The sequence below is a fragment of the Mustela nigripes genome, chromosome 1, assembly GCF_022355385.1.
Source record: "Mustela nigripes isolate SB6536 chromosome 1, MUSNIG.SB6536, whole genome shotgun sequence".
Classification (NCBI taxonomy): Eukaryota; Metazoa; Chordata; class Mammalia; order Carnivora; family Mustelidae; genus Mustela; species Mustela nigripes.
In genome coordinates, this window is record NC_081557.1 from 139799419 (window position 1) to 139820484 (window position 21066).

At 33.3% G+C, this 21066-nt stretch overlaps 1 protein-coding gene across 2 annotated transcripts in view; it reads left to right on the top strand.

Moving 5' to 3' along the window:
• The window catches only part of FSTL5 (follistatin like 5), a 771710-nt gene that overhangs the window by 367393 nt on the left and 383251 nt on the right, over positions 1–21066 (top strand). For both annotated transcript variants that reach the window (XM_059374351.1, XM_059374341.1), the window contains exon 5: positions 20289–20485. In XM_059374351.1, coding sequence (XP_059230334.1) covers positions 20289–20485 — 197 coding nt within the window. The remainder of the gene's footprint in view (positions 1–20288; positions 20486–21066) is intronic.

Here is a 21066-nt window from a genome sequence, read left to right on the forward strand (position 1 = left end):
AATTTAATTATTTCAAAAATACATGAGTTAGGTTTTGATATTTGATATTTAGTATAAATTAAAGAACACTAAGATATAGAAAGAGCCAATGACTAACTCACATGTCCACAGTTAGCATAAATTGAAGTTAAGTTCATAACCTAGGCACCTTGTCTTTTAGTAATTGAGAACACTAATTTTAAAATATATGGTTTCAATATCCAACCGAATCTAGGGCTCACTTTTTTGAGCTTTCATTTGACTTTTATTGTAAAGACTTCAGCCCATCATAATTTCTCTCAGGTGTCTGGTCTGTGTAAATCCCACCCACGCCCCACCTCTGGCTGTGCAATTTCCACTTTTCTTTCCCTTTCACACAGTTTAGAATTTCAAATTTCTTTAATGTGTTTTCTTTATTAACTCAGATTATTACAACAAAACACTTAGCATTTGGCATGCCAGGCTACACTAAAAATTAGGCTTAGGCTCTTCTCTAATGTACTTAAACTTCTGTTTTTTATATTTCCAAATGGGCCTCTTTAAAGATTTTTATTTATTTATTTGAGAGAGAGACAGTGAAAGAGAGCATGAGCGAAGAGAAGGTCAGAGGGAGAAGCAGACTCCCCATGGAGCTGGGAGCCCCATGCGGGACTCAATCCCGGGATTCCAGGATCATGACCTGAGCTGAAGGCAGTCGTCCAACCAACTGAGCCACCCAAGTGTCCCCCAATTGGGCCTCTTAACTAGATTATATCATTGTGAGTAAAATCAGGTGTTCATCAAACTTGAGTGTTCATCTGAATTACCTGAAGAACTTTCTGAAACACAGACTGTTAAGCCATACACCCAGACTTTCTGATTTGGTACGTATGAATTGATGCTGAGAATTTGCATTTGGGCTACAAAGTGAGTGACCACTGATATAGACTAATATAGTATATTTTAAAAATTCTTTCAATCACTTTGTTCCCATTAATCCTGAATGCTTTTTAAAAATTATTATAGCATAATTTTTAACCTTTGACAAAATTCTCACTACCTATATTATTTAGGGATTGGCAAAATTTTGATTCTAAGAATATTGTTTTTCATTCTCTAATGTTTTGGGTGTTTCCATATTTTACAGACTAAAAGAAACATTAGTGGAATAGGAAACTATAGTCAATTTTGTCAGTTACAAATGTCTAACATCAATCACTATCATTTAGCAGTTTCTAAAGTAATACAGACTCTCGGTCGAACTACCTAAAAGTCAAATTCCAGGTTACCATTCCTGAAATCTGTCACCCAGATGAAATTACTTAACCTCTGTGTGCCACAGTTTCCTAATCTAAAAAAAGGGAAATAATAGTAGCATCCATTCTATTTGGTAGTTTTAGTATTATATAGATTAATATGTGAAAAGAAATTAGAAATATTTACAGTGAGGGATATAGGAGTTTTAATTTTTCTTTGATGGTAGTATTATGCTTTACATAATGTCAAATATTTTTGCTTGCAGAGTTTATTAACTGATAAAGTATGATAAAAATTACCACCAAGGATCAACTGAAATTCAAATCTCAGCTTAACATGTTTGGCATTAGTTCTATATTTTTAATTCAACCATAATATTCTTGGAAATGTTATGACTGAAATGTTTCCCACACAAAAGCCTCAAAAATACTATATTAATATAGCAACAAATAGGCTTTGCTACTTATGAGAAAATGAATTTCTTATTCTTGAGAGTATTGCATTCATTAAAAAGCCTATTTCAAATTCTTCAATGAACACAATACTTATGAAACAGCATACAGAATCCACCTTTTGTTTTAAAACAAATTTTTTTTTCTAATAGTGTTCTTTGTACTTTATAATTAAAATACAATCATATAATCATCGAATGGGTCGATTTTTTGGCAAAATATGTATTTCTAATTTTGTAGAAGACTTGTCATTTTTATGCAAGAATAGCTAATACTGCTAGTGTGGTAAAGAGTAGTGTTTTACCTGATTAAAACCAAATTAACATAAGCAAACTACTCTAGGAAAGTTAAATGCTGTACTGAATATCATTAGGCAATTCCAGAATGTTATAGTGCCCCATTTATAATAATTTTATTATGTGTATGGACATTTAAACAATTTGAGTGAAACATAATGCTTACTCTGCGTCTTCAATATGCTTTCTGTACCATGACCCTGCTGAATAGACAATATGAAATCTTTACTAAAAGAAATAGAATAGCCAATAAGCAGATAGCTCTCAGGAATTTCAAGTATTTGAACTACATTAGAAGTGAGGTTGGTGAGTTGATGAAAGGCAAGGCTGCATCACATTTTTCTGTCTGGATTTAATATAGAAAGGAATGGTAAGGCATTTAAAAGTTTTAAGCAGAAAGCACCTGATAATGTTAATTTATAGATTAACAGTAATTAGACTGAAGTCACCAAGATGGAAATTAAAGAGGGTTGCAAGTTAGGCAGTTAAGAAATTAATGTTAGAATCAGGGGCACCTGGGTGACTCAGTTAGTTAAGCCTCTGCCTTCAACTCAGGTCATGATCCCGGTCCTGGGATTCAGCCCCCCATTTGGCTCCCTGCTCAGTGGGGAGCCTGCTTCTCCCTCTTCCTCTGCCCCTCCTCCCTGCTTGTGTTCTCTCTCTCTCTCTCAAATAAATAAATCTTTAAAAAGAAAAGAAATTAATGCTCGAATCAGATGAATGACAGAGTCCTGAGCTAACTGACCAGCTAGTATGGATGGAGAAATATAATAGACATTAAGAAGGAAAGGAGGAAGAAATCTAATGAGATTAAACATTTATCTCCTCATTTCCTAAAGACTCTAATAAAATGAGAGTAAAATAATCCCATAAAAGAGTTGGACCATTAATGAAAGGAATCTTAAATAAATTTCTCAAAGACAGAGAAAAGAATAAAACATATTTCTACAATAAACTTATATGATAAAATACTGAGGGCAAGCACTGCAATAAAAAGAGAAAGAGCATATAGATTCTCTAAATCACTAACAGGAAAATGGTAAAATAAAAATAAAACAAATAAGATACAAGACATACAAAAGCAAACAAAATTGAACACAATAAAAGTTACAGAAACAAATTTAAAGACACTGATCATCATAATAGTCCATTCAGACTGCTATAACAAAATACCACAGTCTGAGTGGTTTATAAACAACAATTTTTTTTTTTCTTACAATTCTGGAGGTTGGAAAGTTCAAGACTATAGCACTGACAGATTCAGTGTTTGGTGAGGGGTTCCTCATTCATAAACAGCTGTTTTTCTACTATGTCCTCCTAGGGCAGAATGGTTTAGGGTCTCTTTTATAACAGCTTTAATCCCATTCATGAGGGTTTCACTTTCTTGACCTACACATCTCCCAAAGGCCCTATCTCCTAATACCATTACACTGAGTAGTGGAAATTCAACATAGGAATTTTGAGGGGACACAAACATTCAGAACATAACAATAATAAATATAAGTGGAGTTATCTTACCAATTAAAAGAAAGAGAATATCAGATTCTTAAAATATATTTATATGAGATCAGGATGAACATAATACTGTCTTAAAGGTAATTGGATCATTTAGGGCAGAGTTAATAACTAAGATACTAACAGATAAATTACAATGTGGTATTTGGAAATATGTATGCCAAAAAAAATGTTCATTACTTATCTGAAAATTTTTTTAAAGATTTTATTTATTTATTTGACACAGAGAGAGGGAATACAAGCAGGGGAAGCGGGAGAGGGAGAAGCAGGCTTCCCATGGAGCAGGGAGTCTAATGTGGTGCTTGATCCCAGGACGCTGGGATATGACCTGAGCCAAAAGCAGATGCTTAATGACTAAGCCACCCAGGCGCCCCCACGTATCCGAAATTCTAAATTAACTGGCTGTTCTTCATTTTTATGCCCTAATGGTAGCAATTCTAGTAATAATGGAAATTCTCATTTACTGCACTTTTTTAAAAAAGATTTTATTTATTTATTTATTTTGTTTATTTATTTATTTAGAATGTGTACATAAGCTGAGGGAAGGGAAGAGGAAGAGGAAGAGAGAACCCAAGCAGACTCTGCGCTTGTGCTAAGCATGGAACTCAATTCAGGGCTTAATCTCACAACCCCAAGATCATGGACCTGAACTAAAACCAAGAGTTAGATGCTCAGCTGACTGAGCTATCAGGTGCCCCTCATTTACTTCACTCTTTTAGTCATTTCTATTCTTCCTCAAAGAAGATGGTAAGATATTCAACAAACATTTAGTAAGTAAATAGGTGTTAGCACTGAGGAAGGTAGTGAAAATACAAGTATATATTTGTATACAAAAAAAAAAATTTTGTATTTGTGTGTGTGTGTATAGTAAGATAGATGTAGTTGTAGATAGTTTCTTGAATAAGCTGGTCTGAGTTTACCTGATTATAGTAATAAAATATTAAGCCATGTATACAGTGGAAGGATGGGGGGAAGTATAACAACATACTGTTATTTAGTTTATGACAATGTATTAAAATATTATTTTTGTATAAAACCTAGTTCAGAATGCCTGGGTGGCTCAGTGGGTTAAGCCTCTGCCTTTCGCTCTGGTCATGATTCCAGGGTCCTGGGAACGAGCCCCACACCAGGCTCTCTGTTCAGCAGGGAGCCTGCTTCCCTTCCTTTCTCTCTGCCTGCCTCTCTGCCTACTTGTGATCTCTCTCTCTCTCTCTATCAAATAAATAATAAATAAAATCTGACAGAGAGAGAGAGAGAGATCACAAGTAGGCAGAGAGTCAGGCAGAGAGAGAAGAAGGGAAGCAGGCTCCCTGCTGAGCAGAAAGCCAGACACAGGCAGATCCCAGGACCCTGGAAACATGACCTGAGCTGAAGGCAGAGGCTTTAACCCACTGAGCCACCCAGGCACCCCAATAAATAAAATATTTAAAACAATAATAAAACCTAGGTCAAGAGCTTGTGAATGGCATAAAGTGAATCATAAATGAGCCTTACCATCAGCATATCATAGTCCAAAAGGTGGGGGGGGGGGGGATGTCATATTTTGAAAAATAAAATGTAGGTGGCTCACTCATTTAAGCATCTGACTTCAGCTCAGCTCGGGATTTCTGGGTCCTGGGATGGAGCCCTCCATCGGGCTCCTTGCTCAGTAGGGAGCCTGCTTGTCCCTTTGTCCCTCCCTCTGCTTGTTTTCTCTCTCTCTCTCAAATAAATAAAATCTTTAAAATTTAAAAATTAAAAGGCAAAATGAGAGAGAGTGAGCAAGAAAGAGAGAAATAAAATAAATGTGATTCATACAAAGTACTACAGAAGTTTCAAGAGAGAAACAAACTGAGGGCCCAGGTAGGGTCTCTATGTTTCTGAGCCCTAAGGACTGGGGACATTTCGTAGGTCCCCCTAGGCTGGATGAAACTTAGACTGCAATTCATTGACAAAAGCACATTTTTCTTCAGATTTACAAATTTAACTCAGATTTACCATACAGAAATCATAAAAAGCCCTGAATGCTCAAGGCATTTTTCTGTTGCATAAGCTACTAGGCCCATGTGTGTGCAGAAACAACTAGGAGATCATGGCCTAGATTTAGGACTAATGTCAAGTCTGCTTTTCCTCTTGCAGGGAGATGGTTATAATCTACTTTATTAAAACCCTGAAACAGTGGTTCACCACCTTGGATGTATGTATGAATCATCTGAAGTGCTTTTTAAAAATATTGATGTTCCATCCCACTACAGATCAATTAAATCGGACTCTGAGAAAGAGGCCCAGGCCTTACTTGTTTTAATGCTCCTCAGGTGGCTATAATATGAAACACACACTAAAAGCTGCTGCTTCCGAGAGTCCTATTTTCTCATTTAGTACACCTTAAAAGCAACTTCAAGCTGTGACAACAATACTCTTTGGAGTCTGAATTACCTGTTTGTCTAGCTTTCTTGACCATCCCCACTAGGCAAACATTAGCAGATCTTTCTTATGTTCACAAGTTAATGTAATACCAAATTTATCCCAACTACTTTTAACAAAACGCTTTTCCCTAAAACAACCCCTCTTGACCAAGAGGTTACTTCAATAAAAGTAAAATGTCTGGTCTACCCTTTTATGACAATAGAGAAAAATCAATGACTTTCCTGGGATGTATATGATATAGTAGCCTTCCTTGATTCGGACACTGTCCCTTAGTTTTAAATAAAACATTAGTTTATCACACCACTCAGAAATGGATTTACATGACAAGTTAAAGGAGCTTTTGAATTAAGATTTTTTAAAACTGCTGCTTTTGAATTCAGTATTAAATATATCCATATCTATGTGGTTTGTTGTTGTTGTTGTTGTTGTTGTTTTCTGTTTCCCAAAAATGTTACACTTAGATTTCAGGAGAAGAGCCAAAAAATATATTGATATCTATCTGTGCTATGCCATTATTCTATACACCAGGGGTCAGCAAGCTATGGCCCACTGCCTGCTTTGGTATATAATGTTTCTTTGGAATGCACCCATAACTATTTGGTCACACACTGCCTATGTCTACTTTTGCTCTAAGATAACAAAGCTGAGTGGTGGTAACAGAAACAGCATGGGCCAGAAAGCCTTAATTATTTACTCTCTGGCTCTCTACAGAAGAAGTTTGTCCAAATCTGCTATAGATTTTTTTTAAAAATCTATTACTTAAGATAATCTGACATAACTAATTCCCTCAGGTAGGTCTTTGACAATTCCCTGTAATAAACAAAGAAGGAAAATGGGTTATTTGTGAAACAAGTTTATTCCTCAGTGTGAAATTATCTTTCACTTTCTCTCTTTTTTCTCTCCATCACCCATCCTCTTTTCCCTTGCCCTGTTTCTTTTACTGTATTGTGCTGTGATTTTGCTTTTTTCTCCCCCTTCTGCGATACAATTTCCTATCTTCCTTGGACTATTTAAAAAGCTATACTTCCTTGGACTTTAAAACAATTGCCCTCTTTCGAGAAATCAAATGCTGAATTTTCTTTGCTTCCCTTGAGAATATTTTACCAGGTCTGAGAAAGATAATTTAAGGATGATTTAAAGATTTATTAAAATAAAATAAAAATTCAGATCATGCCTCACATAACTTTCTATTTAGTCTTTAAATCTGGCAGAATTCCAAAAAGATGGGTCTGTCCGAGGGACCTGGTCTTGAATTAAGTATTGGGTACCAGCCAAAATGCTGTCATAGTTTAATACATGTTAAATATTTAACTAACTTGTTATTTATGAAAGACCTAGGCAGATATTATAATCAATCCAAGGAAGCCAAAGAGCCACATGCTTAGAGTAAACAATTGTGGAAATGCACTTACAGGTACACATGAATCTGGCTTTTACCACAAAAGAGGGGAGAGAAATCAATTGAATTTCTTCCAGTCAGAATTCATTTGCAAGTTCATAGACAAGAATTACTTTTCATTGGTATCAGTTATCTACAATTTACAGAGCAGTAAAATATTTCAAAGGCAGTGAAAGGCTAGTCAGATAACCCTGAAAGTCGTTATAAATAATGAATGATTTTCCATTGTAGACACCTAATAATTTCTTTGCCCATTCCAAACTTATTTACTAAACTGTAGTACTAGAACTCAGTATGTGGCCTGAACAACATTAAAATCACACAAAAGGAAAATCTGTAGGCATAAACTATATAAGCTATTCTCATTATTTTAATTAGGAGCCAAGAAGAAACCAATTTAATTGAAGAAAAGAAAATATTACTAAACCATTATATATTTTTTCAATAATATCTATATGGACATATACAAATACAGGTGTATCAATATCAATGCATGTAATATTCAAAGAAAGGGTATTTTTTGTTTTTGCTGCTCATAATAGGTAACTAAATCAAGAAAATAAGTAAAAATTTTAGAGTTAATGTAAAGGAGAACATTATGGTTTTTCTTTTTCCTTAGAAATTAGAAAGTTGGGCATTGTTTTAAAATATATTTATTAAATAATTTTGCAACTCATTTATAAAAGGATTGTTTAAAAATAAGGAGTTTGTAATTCATCATCTGAAAACACACATGAGAAGGACAACTACTTAAGTAATCATCGTTTATTGTTTATTCATAATGTGAAAATTAAGAATTTTTCATCTCTATTGACTTCAGAAATTTCACACATTTAAATGTTTTTTTTGTGTGTAACATATTCATAGATTGTATGCTTTTAAGTAGTAGCAAAATTAACATGAGACTAGTCAATTTAATGAAGAATTAACTTTTTACCCTATAAAGTTATCTTGAACTTACCTTTAATAATGTAGCCCATAGGCTTTTTCTAAACATTACTCAATACCCTACCAAAGGAATATAAGCAACATTACTCATATAAATATAGCTGCAGATTTTGCTTTATGCAGACACAAACACACATGCTTGCATATGGTGAAAATAAAAATGTCAGCTGAATTTCACAGTAGACTTTGCATTTCAGAGAAAGGCAATATCTCATTTCCTTATATTCTTCCACATGATTTGTAGTATTTACTCAGTTTCTCCATTTTCAAGAAATCGACTTTACTGTATAAAGTTGTATAATGAAATTGTCTTCATTTCTTCTCCACCAAACTACTGAGTGTTTTAGCAGTCTCTTTTTAAGAAGTCTTTGTTTTTTGTTTTTTGTTTTTTAGATTTTATTTATTTATTTGACAGAGAGAGATCACAAGCAGGCAGAGAGAGAGGCAGAGAGAGAGGGGGAAGCGGGCTCCCTGCTGAGCAGAGAGCCCGATGTGGTGCTTGAACCCAGGACTCCAAGATCATGACCTGAGCTGAAGGCAGAGGCTTTAACCCACTGAGCCACCCAGGTGCCCCAAGAAGTCTGTGTCTTAATACTCCTTGAAAATGTGTGTGATCATGGTTTGAAAATTTCTACCTTCACTTCACATGCTACAAGTGTCCTCCTTTATTTTTTGTTTGTTTCAAGTTTTTACTTAAATATTAGTTAGTTAACATATATGTAATACCAGTTTCGAGAGTAGAATTTGGTAATTTATCGTTTACATATGATATCTGTGTTCATCACAACAAGTGCCCTCCTTTATCAATCATACTTCAACTGCCATGTATTTGTCAATGACTCATTAGTCCAATTTATCAAACAGTTTTTTCTTTCTGAAATATAAAGCTTCTGAATTTATGTTTCCTTGTCCCTCATTGAGACCTCTATCAGGATAACCCCAAATTACCTCAAACTCATTTGATTTAAAAATTAGTTTAGTGATCCAAAGGGACACATGCACCCGAATGTTTATAGCAGCAATGTCCACAATAGCCAAACTATGGAAAGAACCTAGATGTCCATCAACAGATGAATGGATCAAGAAGATGTGGTATATATACACAATGGAATACTATGCAGCCATCAAAAGAAATGAAATCTTGCCATTTGCAACAACATGGATGGAACTAGAGCGTATCATGCTTAGCGAAATAAGTCAAGCAGAGAAAGACAACTATCATATAATTTCCTCTATATTTATTTGTTTATTGTCTCACAGGCCCAATTTTGCAGGCATACACAGTCTACAACCAATGTTGTAGTGCTTATATATTTTGTCCTCTGTATTTTCTATTTCCTAAGTATTTTTGGTCAAGATGATGATGAGATATTGTTAAAAATGAGGTAAATTCATGAGGCACCGAGATGATGTAGTTGTTTAAGTGTCCAACTCTTGATTTCAGCTCAGGTCATGATCTCAAAGTCATGGAGCGTTGGGCTCCACACTCAGTTTGGAGTCTGCTTAAAACTCTTTATCCCTCTCTCTCTGTCCTTCCCCCCATTCTTTCTCTCTCTCTCAAATAAATTAATTAAAAAACAACAACAAAAAAAAACATGATGTATATCCATAAGAAATTGCATGACTAAATAGATACTTGTTTCTTATCTTGTGTAACTAAGTATGTGTGAGTTAAGAGGAAATGGTCAGTGTCATATTTCTATGATGATATGTAATGCTGAGGAACTGAACAGTTAAACTTTACAACCTTCCAGATACTAAAACAATGAGCATTGCATAAAGGTTATATATAACCAAAAGTTTTTAATATACAATACTTTATGTACAAGTTATTGAAATTTCAGACAAACATAAGGTCTACTTTGGAAATATTCTGAAGAATCATTATGTAGTAGAGAATGACAGATACATGTCTAGTTGAACAAGTCCTTTCTTGACCATTTAACTACTTAACTACTAAACTGGACTGATTTGAAAATACAAAGTAATTGTCTTCTACAGAGGGACACACATTAGTAGAATCATTTCTATTTGTTCATTTGGTTGGTTTGGGCAGTTGGAAGTAATTAATGCTAGCATCCATGCTATGACAAATCAATATATAAAATATCATAGGACCTTTATAGAGTAATATCTCCTGAAGTTCAGCTGTGCTTTAAAGAAATAATGACAATAACATATAGTTGTTGCTACTATAGGGTCAAGGCTTTTGCATATTGCATCTATTTAGATAAATTATTTATACATGAGCATTGTATTGAGATATAATATCCAATCAGCTGATACCACTGACCCACATACAATATATACAAGAAATCTTTTCCCAAATCCAAAAAGCTATAAATTTATATATATCATATATCTTATATCATATATATATACACTTACATATGTATATATATAAAAACCCAATCCTAAATTGAACCTATATGAAAGTATCTATCATAAAACACTCTCAACACTATGAACATTGTTGTTGTGATGTTTAGGATAATAGGTGAATATTTACAGTTGATTAGAATTGGATTCTAATATTTATTTGGAACTAATATTTCTTGTTACATTTGATAGGATAATATCAAATATTTGGTAGGCATGAATATTTATTGTTACATTTGATAGGATAAGACACAGCCAGAAGTTGATGCCCATTCATGACTATTATCTCTTCTATTTGCTTGGCAAAAAATAATGAATATATTATATATAGAATATACATGTACACACACAAATACATGTATACACACACACACACACACATATATAGTAATCGCAGACAAAAATCCTGTATTCATTATCGCTTCTGTAATTTTCTGTGATAAATGAGACAAAGACTAGCCAAGTTACTAGGAAGCAAGATGTATATGAACTCTTGACTTTATTCAGGTTATTTAGTGACCAGAAAAAGACATATACTTATGTTCCTAACTAGTAATTTTAGCACCAAACTGTCCAAAGGACCATGGCTTATGGAAAATTTCAGGAAGAAATTAACTCAACTTGAAACTTCAAACTTCTACTATAGATAAATTTAGCATTAAAATTAATGCTTAAGGAAGAGTACTATACTCTTATAATAATGCATTTCTGGATTTGTTCCAGACTAAAGTATTAGTGCTCAATGGCTGTTTGATTTACATTTCCCATGTGAAAATATTACAGTTTTTCTCTGTGGTCTATCAAGCTTGCCTGGTAATTGTATCACCATTTGATTTACATTTTTTGAAGTTGTGAGCATACAAAATCATAATGTTTAGATAGGCTTGGTAAGTCACTCATGTCATTATTAGATAGTGCCCCTAATGACTGTTGTGGAAATTAAAAATCCTACCAAGGAAAAGACCTTTCTATCCTAATATAGGAGACAAAAAAAATATTTATTATTAAATATGCAAATCAGATTTCGTGCATGTAGGCAGTCCTCAGAATACTAAGTTCTTGACAGAATTTCACAGAAATTTGTAGAATAAGAAAAGAAAAAAGAGTTAAAGAAAGCTTCTTTATCTTCTCAATAGACAAATAGATATAAACTTGTGAGTTCTGTATACTTCATGGGAAACTTGGGAGTTGATTTCTGAGAGATGACCTTACAATCCTAGGGTTAGAATTTTCTTAGCCTTTCTTGTAATATCAAATGTCAAGCCTATTATTGGGCTTATTATGCTTTCAATGATATGGTATGGTAATTGTTCTTACTTCATAGGGTCATTATAAAGATTGAAAGTTAGCTGTAAAATACTTAAAACAGTGCCAGCACACAATTGCCATATAAATATTGGATTAGAAATCATTATATGACTATGGCTTCACAGATATGAATAGCATATCCTTTATAACACCAATACAAACTAATTTTTTCATTGGCAACCACATATTTGAGTGATGTGATGAAATTCTGAGGAAAGATTATTTAGGGTTCAAAAGTACTAAGAGATCTATTTCCACCGGAGCTACAGGAGACTAAGTTTTGACTATATTTGCTGCAGGGATAGATTTACTTTTTGTAGTCTGGTTATTTTAAGTGATTTGGTCAAAATCTTGAAAAATTAAGCAATTTTTACTTAAGCAATCTTTGCTCTGAGAAGTGATATAAATACAGGTAGCATAAATGATAATAACCTTCATAACACAGGTTTCCACAAGAATTATGTTATATATTATAATATTTAAGGCAATAATGCACTCATATTTTAGCAATTTAATTATGAGATTGTAATAAGATGTAAGGACTTACATATCCTGTATAAAATATTTGTAGATAAGTTGCCAGAAAAAAAATTAAGTATGAAAAACTTAATTCATAAATGTTTTAACAGCACTAACTTTCATATGCTGTATGGGAGGCATGCCTTTTCATATGAAACTTATTACATTTTCTTGATTTTTACTATAAAAATAATGCCTTAAAAAACTGTTAAATTCCTGAAGCAATAAAATAACACATTTAGCCAATTTCATGATCATTAATATTATAAGTTGTATCTACTTCAGGTAAGAGAAATGTCCATTTTTCATTTTGTTTTCCAAGCTTTCTAGGTTAATAATTCCACCACTGTATTGTGCTATTTTGTTTTTTTTGTTTTGTTTTGTTTTGTTTTGTTTTGTTTTTCCATCAATACTCTCTGCATCTTTAGAACATGTGATTGTGTTTGTGAGGATGATAACAGATGATGGTGATAGTAAGTAATGGCTGAGCTGAGGACTTACCCCAACATGTGTCACCTTTGAAGAATATAGTTGGAAACAAACTAGTGTGCCTAATCTGACCTCTCAAAGGCATTTTAATCAGTGTTCTCTCAGGATTAAGAGAGCAAAGTGACCTGGTTACTAGAGCACTTTTGAAATACTAATATACAATCACATTTGCCAAACTAGAAAGCCAAACCCTTTTTAAAATATTGCTTATTAACTTAAAAAAAAAATGCCTGTAAAACAGCAAGATGCCACCAGACGTGTTTTAGATGGCAAAAAACCAGAACAACCCAGCAAATGCCAGTGAGGATGTATAACAACAGGAACTCTTAAACATTGCTGATGGGAATACAAAATGGTACAGCCACTTTGGAAGACGGCTTAGTGTTTTCTCACAAAACAACATATTTTACCATATTATCTTAGCAATTATGCTTTTTGGTACTTATCCAAAAGAGCTGAAAACTCAGGCCACATAAATATCTGAACACAGATGTTTATAGCAGCTTTAGTCATAAATTCCAAAACTTAGAAACATCCTTCAATAAGGTAAATGGATAAATGGATAAATAAACTGTGGTGAATGCAGACAATGGAATATAATTGAACACTAAAAGCAAATGAATTCTCAAACCATGAGAAAACATGGAAGAATATTAGATGCTTATTTTTAAGTTAAAGAAGGCAAGCTTAGAATGTAGCTTAGAATGTTATATTCTGTATGATTTCTAATGGACTTTTAGTATGTTCACTGATTGTTGCAGGATATTGATAGTGGGGGAGTTGGCAGGGTGGTGGGAGATAGAAGGTGCATGGAAAATCTTTCTCTCAGTTTAGCTGTGAACCTAAAACTACTCTAAAGAGTAAAGTGTATTCTTTAAAAAAATTCCCCGCCTCAAACCAAGAAACAGATTCTTAACTATAAAAAACAAACTGACAGTTCCCAAAGAGAGGGTGGGTGGGGGATGGGTAAAATAGGTGATAGGTGTTCTGGAGGGCACTTGGGATGAGCACTGGGTGTTGCATGGAGGTGCTGAGTCACTATATTGTACACGCAAAATTACTGTTACACTGTATGCTATCTAATTGGAATTTAAATAAAAATTTAGAAACAAAATTCTCTGCGTCTTGGAGAAAATCACAGCTCCTAAAATGTACTAAATTGTTGCAGTGCTTGAGTGGTTCAGTCAGTTGGTGACTGACTCTAGACTTCAGCTTAGGTCATTGTCTCAGTGTTGTGAATTCGAGCCCTGCACCAGGCAACATGCTGGGTATGGAGCCTACTTAAAAAAAAAAGTACTAAGTTGTGAAATGGTATGTTTACATGTGTTTGTATTAGTGAATTCCCAAAATTAGAATAGTATCTGAAATGTAATAAACTAACATTAATTTTGTGTAGAACTATTATATTTTTAATATGAACATTTAAGTAGAGTTCATGTATCACAAAAATATTTATACATTACCTTTTTAAATAGATCTTCCAGTTAAAGATTTAAGTCTGTTTTAATTCTGTTCAACTTTTTTTTTTTTTTTAGGATTTTATTTATTTATTTGACAGACAGAGATCACAAGTAGGCAGAGAGGCAGGCAGAGAGAGAAGGGAAGCAGGCTCCCTGCTGAGCAGGAAGCCCAATGCGGGGCTCAATCCCAGCACCCTGGGATCATGACCTGAGCCAAAGGCAGAGGTTTTAACCCACTGAGCCACCCAGACGCTCCCAGACAACTTTTAATAAAGATGATTTTACCTCCTTCTCACACAGTTTAACAATTTACAGATTAACATAATTACAATAGTTTTCCATGTTTAATTTGATTCATATATACATATTAAATCAAATATACTAAGTTTTTAACATATTATGTGTGCTGTAAATATAAAATATTTTTCTAAAAATATGTGAAAGGATTTTATTAACAACTATTGAACAGTTTGAGAAAAAGAACACTTCCAATATATATTCTGGTAAATGGATAGAATTAACACTAAAATAAAAATATTCAATTTTTATTCTTTGAATATCTAAGATTTCAGCCTATGGTAGGATAAAATTTATCATATTCTAAATATAAATGGTAAGAGGAAAAATCATATTCTTATATACTTAGATTTCAATATTTTGTGTTGAAGGGAATAGGTAATTTTTATTGATGGATGCTTGGAGAGAAGGATAAACGTATAATTTCAAAAGATAAAAACAGTCTTTGAAAAACATAATAAAAACATAAATGATATAATCTATAAATTTAAACACTTACCCTGTACTGAAATGGATGCTTGTACTATAGGATATATAAAATGTAATTATCTTTGGTTCTGTAGAAACTTGGAGAAGCCCTGCCAACTACACAGGTGCAGCCATTTGAATGTCAGAGAATCTGCATCTTTCTCAGCCCCCTAAGACCAGATGGATTTTAACTGCCCTTAGAATGTCTCTAAATCAAGAATTGGCACAGCCCCAGCATTCATGGGAAGGATGATGCTATAGATACCATCAAATAGGCATCTCATTTGTCTTGTTCTCAGTGTCTAGAACAAGAACAGCAGAGGAGATTTCTTACTGGTGCAGCCACTCCAGAAAAGAATATGGAGTTTCCTCAAAAACTTAAAAATAAAATTACCCTCTGATCCAGAATAGGAGGTAAATCCAGGAAAGTATTTCTTTCCCTTAGCTACACCAATCTAACACTCCCTGTCAATTAAGCTTTGAGAAAGGAATCTTATCAAAGCAGACAAATAAAAATCTCTTACCTTCCTGCCTGACATTATTCATGGATGAGTCCATGATTTCTAAATATCTATTAATTAATGCTCATTTCTAAATATCTATCCTTCTTCATTAATAATTCTAGTACTTTTTCTTGCACTAAAAAGTTAATAAATATTTAATATTTCCAAATGTTCACTGTTTTTGTTCTTTAACTCACTGTAAAAAGAACTCTGCTTCACTTAGAAGATATTTGCAAATGTCATGTTCAATTAAGGGTCAGTATTCAAAATGTATAAAGGATTTATTCAAGTCAACACCCAAGAAACAAATAATCTAATTAAAAATGGACCAAAGACATGAACAGATATTTCTCCAAAGAAGACATACAGATGGCCAATAGATACTTGAAAAGATATTCAACATCACTTGTCATCAGGAAAATGCAAACTGAAACAACACTGAGATATCACCTAATACCTGTCAGAATGGCTAAAATGAAAATGCTAGAAACAAGTGTTGGTGAGGATATGGAGAAAAAGGAACTATTATTCACAGTTGGTAGGAATGCAAACTGGTGCAGCCACTCCAGAAAAGAATATGGAGTTTCCTCAAAAACTTAAAAATAAAATTACCCTCTGATCCAGTAATTTCACTACTGGATTTACCCGCAAATTTACAAAACAGTAATTTACCCCCCCCAAAAATACAAAAAACAGTAATTTGAAAACAAACATGCATCCCTATGTTTATGGCATTATTAATTATAATAACCAAATTACATAAGCAGTCCAACTGTACATCAATAAATGAATGAATAAAGAAGATGTGAGATATATATATTCAACATATATATTCAATATTTATATCAATATAAATCTTTATATTGATATAATATAAATATTGAATATTATTTAGCCATAAAAAAATAAACTTGTCATTTACAATGACATGGATATAGCTATAGAGTATAATGCTAAAAGAAGTCAAAGAAAGACAAATACCATATGATTTCATTCATATGTGGAATTTAAGAAACAAAACAAAGGAAAAAAACAAACAAAGAAACAGATTCTGAACTACAGATAACAAACCAATGGTTACCTTTGTAACTTGTCTTGATGAGCACTGGGTGATTTGTGGAAGTGTTGAATCACTATATTGTACACTTAAAATTAACATTTTATGCTAAATATACTGTAATTAAAATAAAATGAAACAAAATAGAAGAAAATATTAATTCTAGTGGAAAAGAGGTCACTAATAAAAAAGGAGATTCTAGGGGCACCTGGGTGGTTCAGTAGGTTAAGTGTCAGACTCTTATTTTTGGCTCATGGTCGTGGAATCAAGCCTCACATCGGGCTCTACACTCAGTGGGGAGTGTGCTTGGGACTCTCTCTCCCCCTCTACTTCTGCTCCTTTCCCCTACTCTCTTTCTCTCTCTCTCTCTCTCAAATAAATAAATAAATCTTTAAAAAAAGAAAGATTCTAAACTTAAAAAAAAAGAATTCTACTCAATTTATTTACTAAAATTTTTCTTTACGGTCACCAATTACCTACAATTTAAGGAATTCAACGAGTGTATTTTATTGCTTATTTTACTTTTACTCTAAAATATTTGAAATTTCATCATATCCTCTTTCTTGAAAAGTTTTCCCTTTAGCTTCCTCTTCAGTACTTTCTTACTGCCTGCAACTTCTCAGGTAGTCCTTTTTCTTTTTTCCTTTATGAGTTCTTTTTTCTCTATTTGCCTATAGTTTATTATTATGTTTATCTTTTACTTTACAAATAATCCTTGGACAAATGTACTGAATCACATATGTAAGTTGATTTTAAAACTCAGTTCTGGGGGTGCCTGGGTGCCCCAGTTAAGCCTCTGCCTTTGGCTCAGGTCATGATCTCAGGATCCTGGGATCCAGCCCCACATCAGACTGTCTGCTCAGCAGGGAGCCTGATCCCCCACCCTCTCTCTGCCTGTCTCTCTGCCTACTTGTGATCTCTGTCTGTCAAATAAATAAATAAAATCTTTAAAAAAATAAAACTCAGTTCTGATGATGAGAGAAGTAGAGAATAAATGGCAAAAGAGATATTGCTTATATATAAAAATCATTCTGTTCCTTTCTAGCTCTATAACTTTGAACAAATTAATTTCTCAATGCCTTAATTCCTGGTCTATAAAATGGTGATAATTGCATTGTCTTTCTTTTGGGACTGTTGTGAGAGTTAACTGATTTAACACATATAAAGTTCCTGACACATAGGAAAGCTGCATTACATATCACTTATTGTTAATAGCAGATGTTCCCATTTATTACTAAAAATATATGACAGAAATTTTATTAAATCTATAAATTTCACAAAGTTTTATGTGATTTTATAACTACTTTTTGTACATTTCCATAGACTATAAATCCTTAACTACAATGCTTTTATTTTTATTTTCTTTGGATTGCCAACAATCACTTGAATTTTCAAGGAAATTTACAAGTTGAGAAGTGAAAGTATTAATAGAGATCATTATGATGATTACATTACTCAATTAGATCAAAATTAGAGTGTAACAACTCACACTGTATCCTCTTCCCTCAAATTGTAAATATTAGTTACATGTTTCTCAGCATTTAAACCCTAATTTAAACCCTAATTTAAACCCTAATTCCTATTGCCTCTCACCAGCATTCTGATCTCCACATTGCCTGGGACCCAGGTCAACGTCTCCAAACTCCATCCTACTCACTGTTAGTCAGATGAAAGGAGATACAGACCCAAAGTCAGATACAGAAATCCTGGGTAGGGCTATTGGAATAGTCTATGATGCTTTTCCCCATTCTTTTATCACATATTCCTCTCTCTTCCTGATGCATGCACATGTGCACATGCACACACACACAGGCATGCACACGTTTTAAATCTTTTTTGTGCCACTTTCATGGACATCAAAATTGCTACCTATCCCTCTAGACTTGATTACTTCTCTCTTTTGTCAGTGATTTCTTTGCTATTATGAGAACGTTCTCAGTATTATCTTTTTTAAAACTGAGAATAGAATAATACAAAATTGACTTAATCTGCAGCACAAAGTTTACATTTTATTGTAAAAAAAAAAAGTTCTTGACAGGATTGCTAAACACTAAAATTGCTGAACAACAGTAATTATTTCGCTGTCTTTGAAAAAGACAGTCTCTCAGCTCTCTGGAAGAGATTGTTTTCCATCTTGTCTTGAAAGAGAATGAGACTTCAAATACTGTTTTTCAACTCTGTGCTGTTCAGACATATATTTAAAAATCTTCAGAAATCTTTTTAAATCATAGATTCTGTTAAAGCCTAATTGTCAAAATTGACAACAATTATAAAGTTAGTACTTTCTGTAAAAATGTGTTCTAAAAATTCTTGGCTAATACAATACTTACTTTTTCGTTTACAAGTCACATTAGTCACTGTATTTTCTTTCTTTTTTTTTTTTTTTAAAGATTTTATTTATTTATTTGACAGACAGAGATCACAAGTAGGCAGAGAAGCAGGCAGAGAGAGAGGAGGAAGCAGGCTCCCCACTGAGCAGAGAGCCCGATGTGGGGCTCGATCCCAGGACCCTGGGATCACCACCCGAGCCGAAGGCAGAGGCTTTAACCCACTGAGCCATCCAGGCATCCCAGTCACTGTATTTTCTATAATACATTTTATATTGCATTTCCTATCAGTGGTATATACTCCTTTTCAATGTACTACTTAAAGACATTATTATGGGAACCAGTGTAAGAAAAATCCTTTGTAAAATAATTGTGTGATGATATTAGAGCAATTGCAGTTATTTTTGAAGACATTAAGCTAAGCAATTATTTTCACTAACTCTGATGTTGCCAAATATTGTCCCCACTACTTTATGGGAAATACTGAAAGTCTGTGGTGCATTATTAGTTCAATGAACTTTCACGTCATTTGTGGAGATAAAATTTGTAAAGTTAGAACTTCAAGATAAAAATGCAAACATATATCATGTTATACACTGTGTGCTCTAAAAAGAGAGATAAATGAATATCAGAAAGAGAAAGACCTTTGTAAGAATACAAATATGAGCTTACTATCAAGAATAGAATTTTAAAAAATGCAAACACACACACACACACACACACACACACACACTAGCTTCTTCAAAACAAATTCAAATATATAAAAGATACTTCCACTTAAAAATATGCTATCCTATTTTGATATCAGATTTATATGAGTTCAAGTGCAAAATCCAACACAATCTAACTCTTTGCCTTGGACAAGACATTTCATCTCCTTGTGCTTCAAAACCTGCAAACCATCCATGTAAGAATGTGTAGTGAGGATTAAAATTAAGATAATGTATTCAAACAATTGGAGCTATCATGTTTTCTATTGCTCCTCATAGAACCAATTACTTTGGCATAGAGAAAACACAGTAAATATGTTGTTAGTAGATATGATACAAATGAAAGTTTTCTATCTTACCCTGAAAATTGATAGTCCGTTATTTTAACCTTGTATGAATTGTAAAGAATTCAAAGTAGGAAGAGAAAAATCATGTACCAAGTACGTTATTTTTAGAGATAACGGCTTCTTAACATTAATATAATAAATGATTTCTTTTCAATAACATTGCTTTTAAAATAACTTAGTTCTTTTGTTACAGGAAATAACTGCAAGGCCACTGAATACAACAAGATGAAAAATATGCTTTTAGATTTACAAAATCAAAAATATATTACACAAGAAAATGAAAACCCTAACGGTGATGACATATCTTGGAAGAAGTTGTTGGTGGATCGAATGTTTAAATATTTTGATGCCGACAGTAATGGACTTGTAGATATTAATGAACTAACTCAGGTATGATTCATGATTGAATTAACAAGTTTATTTAAATGTATCATGTACAATATTTTCACATATGTGTGAATTTATTCTGTATTAATAAAATATGTGTTTAATCTGTATTATATGAGAGTGTAGACAAAACATACTTTTAAGGGCAACATTTGATTACTGTTAAATAACAAAGATTCAACTGAGTAAATTTTAAAGATTTAATTGGCTTTATTAAACAAAATTGAATTGGGCAACATCCCATTTGGCAAATAGACGGGTGCTAGGGCAGTTGTACAAGATGGAAAGTTTTGTAGAAGGAGAGTGGGGCAGGAAAATTATTATCAAAAGAGAAAGGTTGTTCCAGATAAGGCCACTTTTCCTTAGGGGAAAGGCATGGGCTATTCTCATGTAGATTACATCATCTTCTTTTGAGGGCTGGAAAGGGCCCAGGTGGTAGACTCATTGGTGCTGATTGAAAAATTCATGAAGGACTAATAAGACTACATTTCTGGAAGAGATTGAACTAAAATTAGTTTATTAGCTTATTATAATTTAGTTTATTAAGACATGGCCTAAGTGATGCCATTTTAAGATTCTTTGGT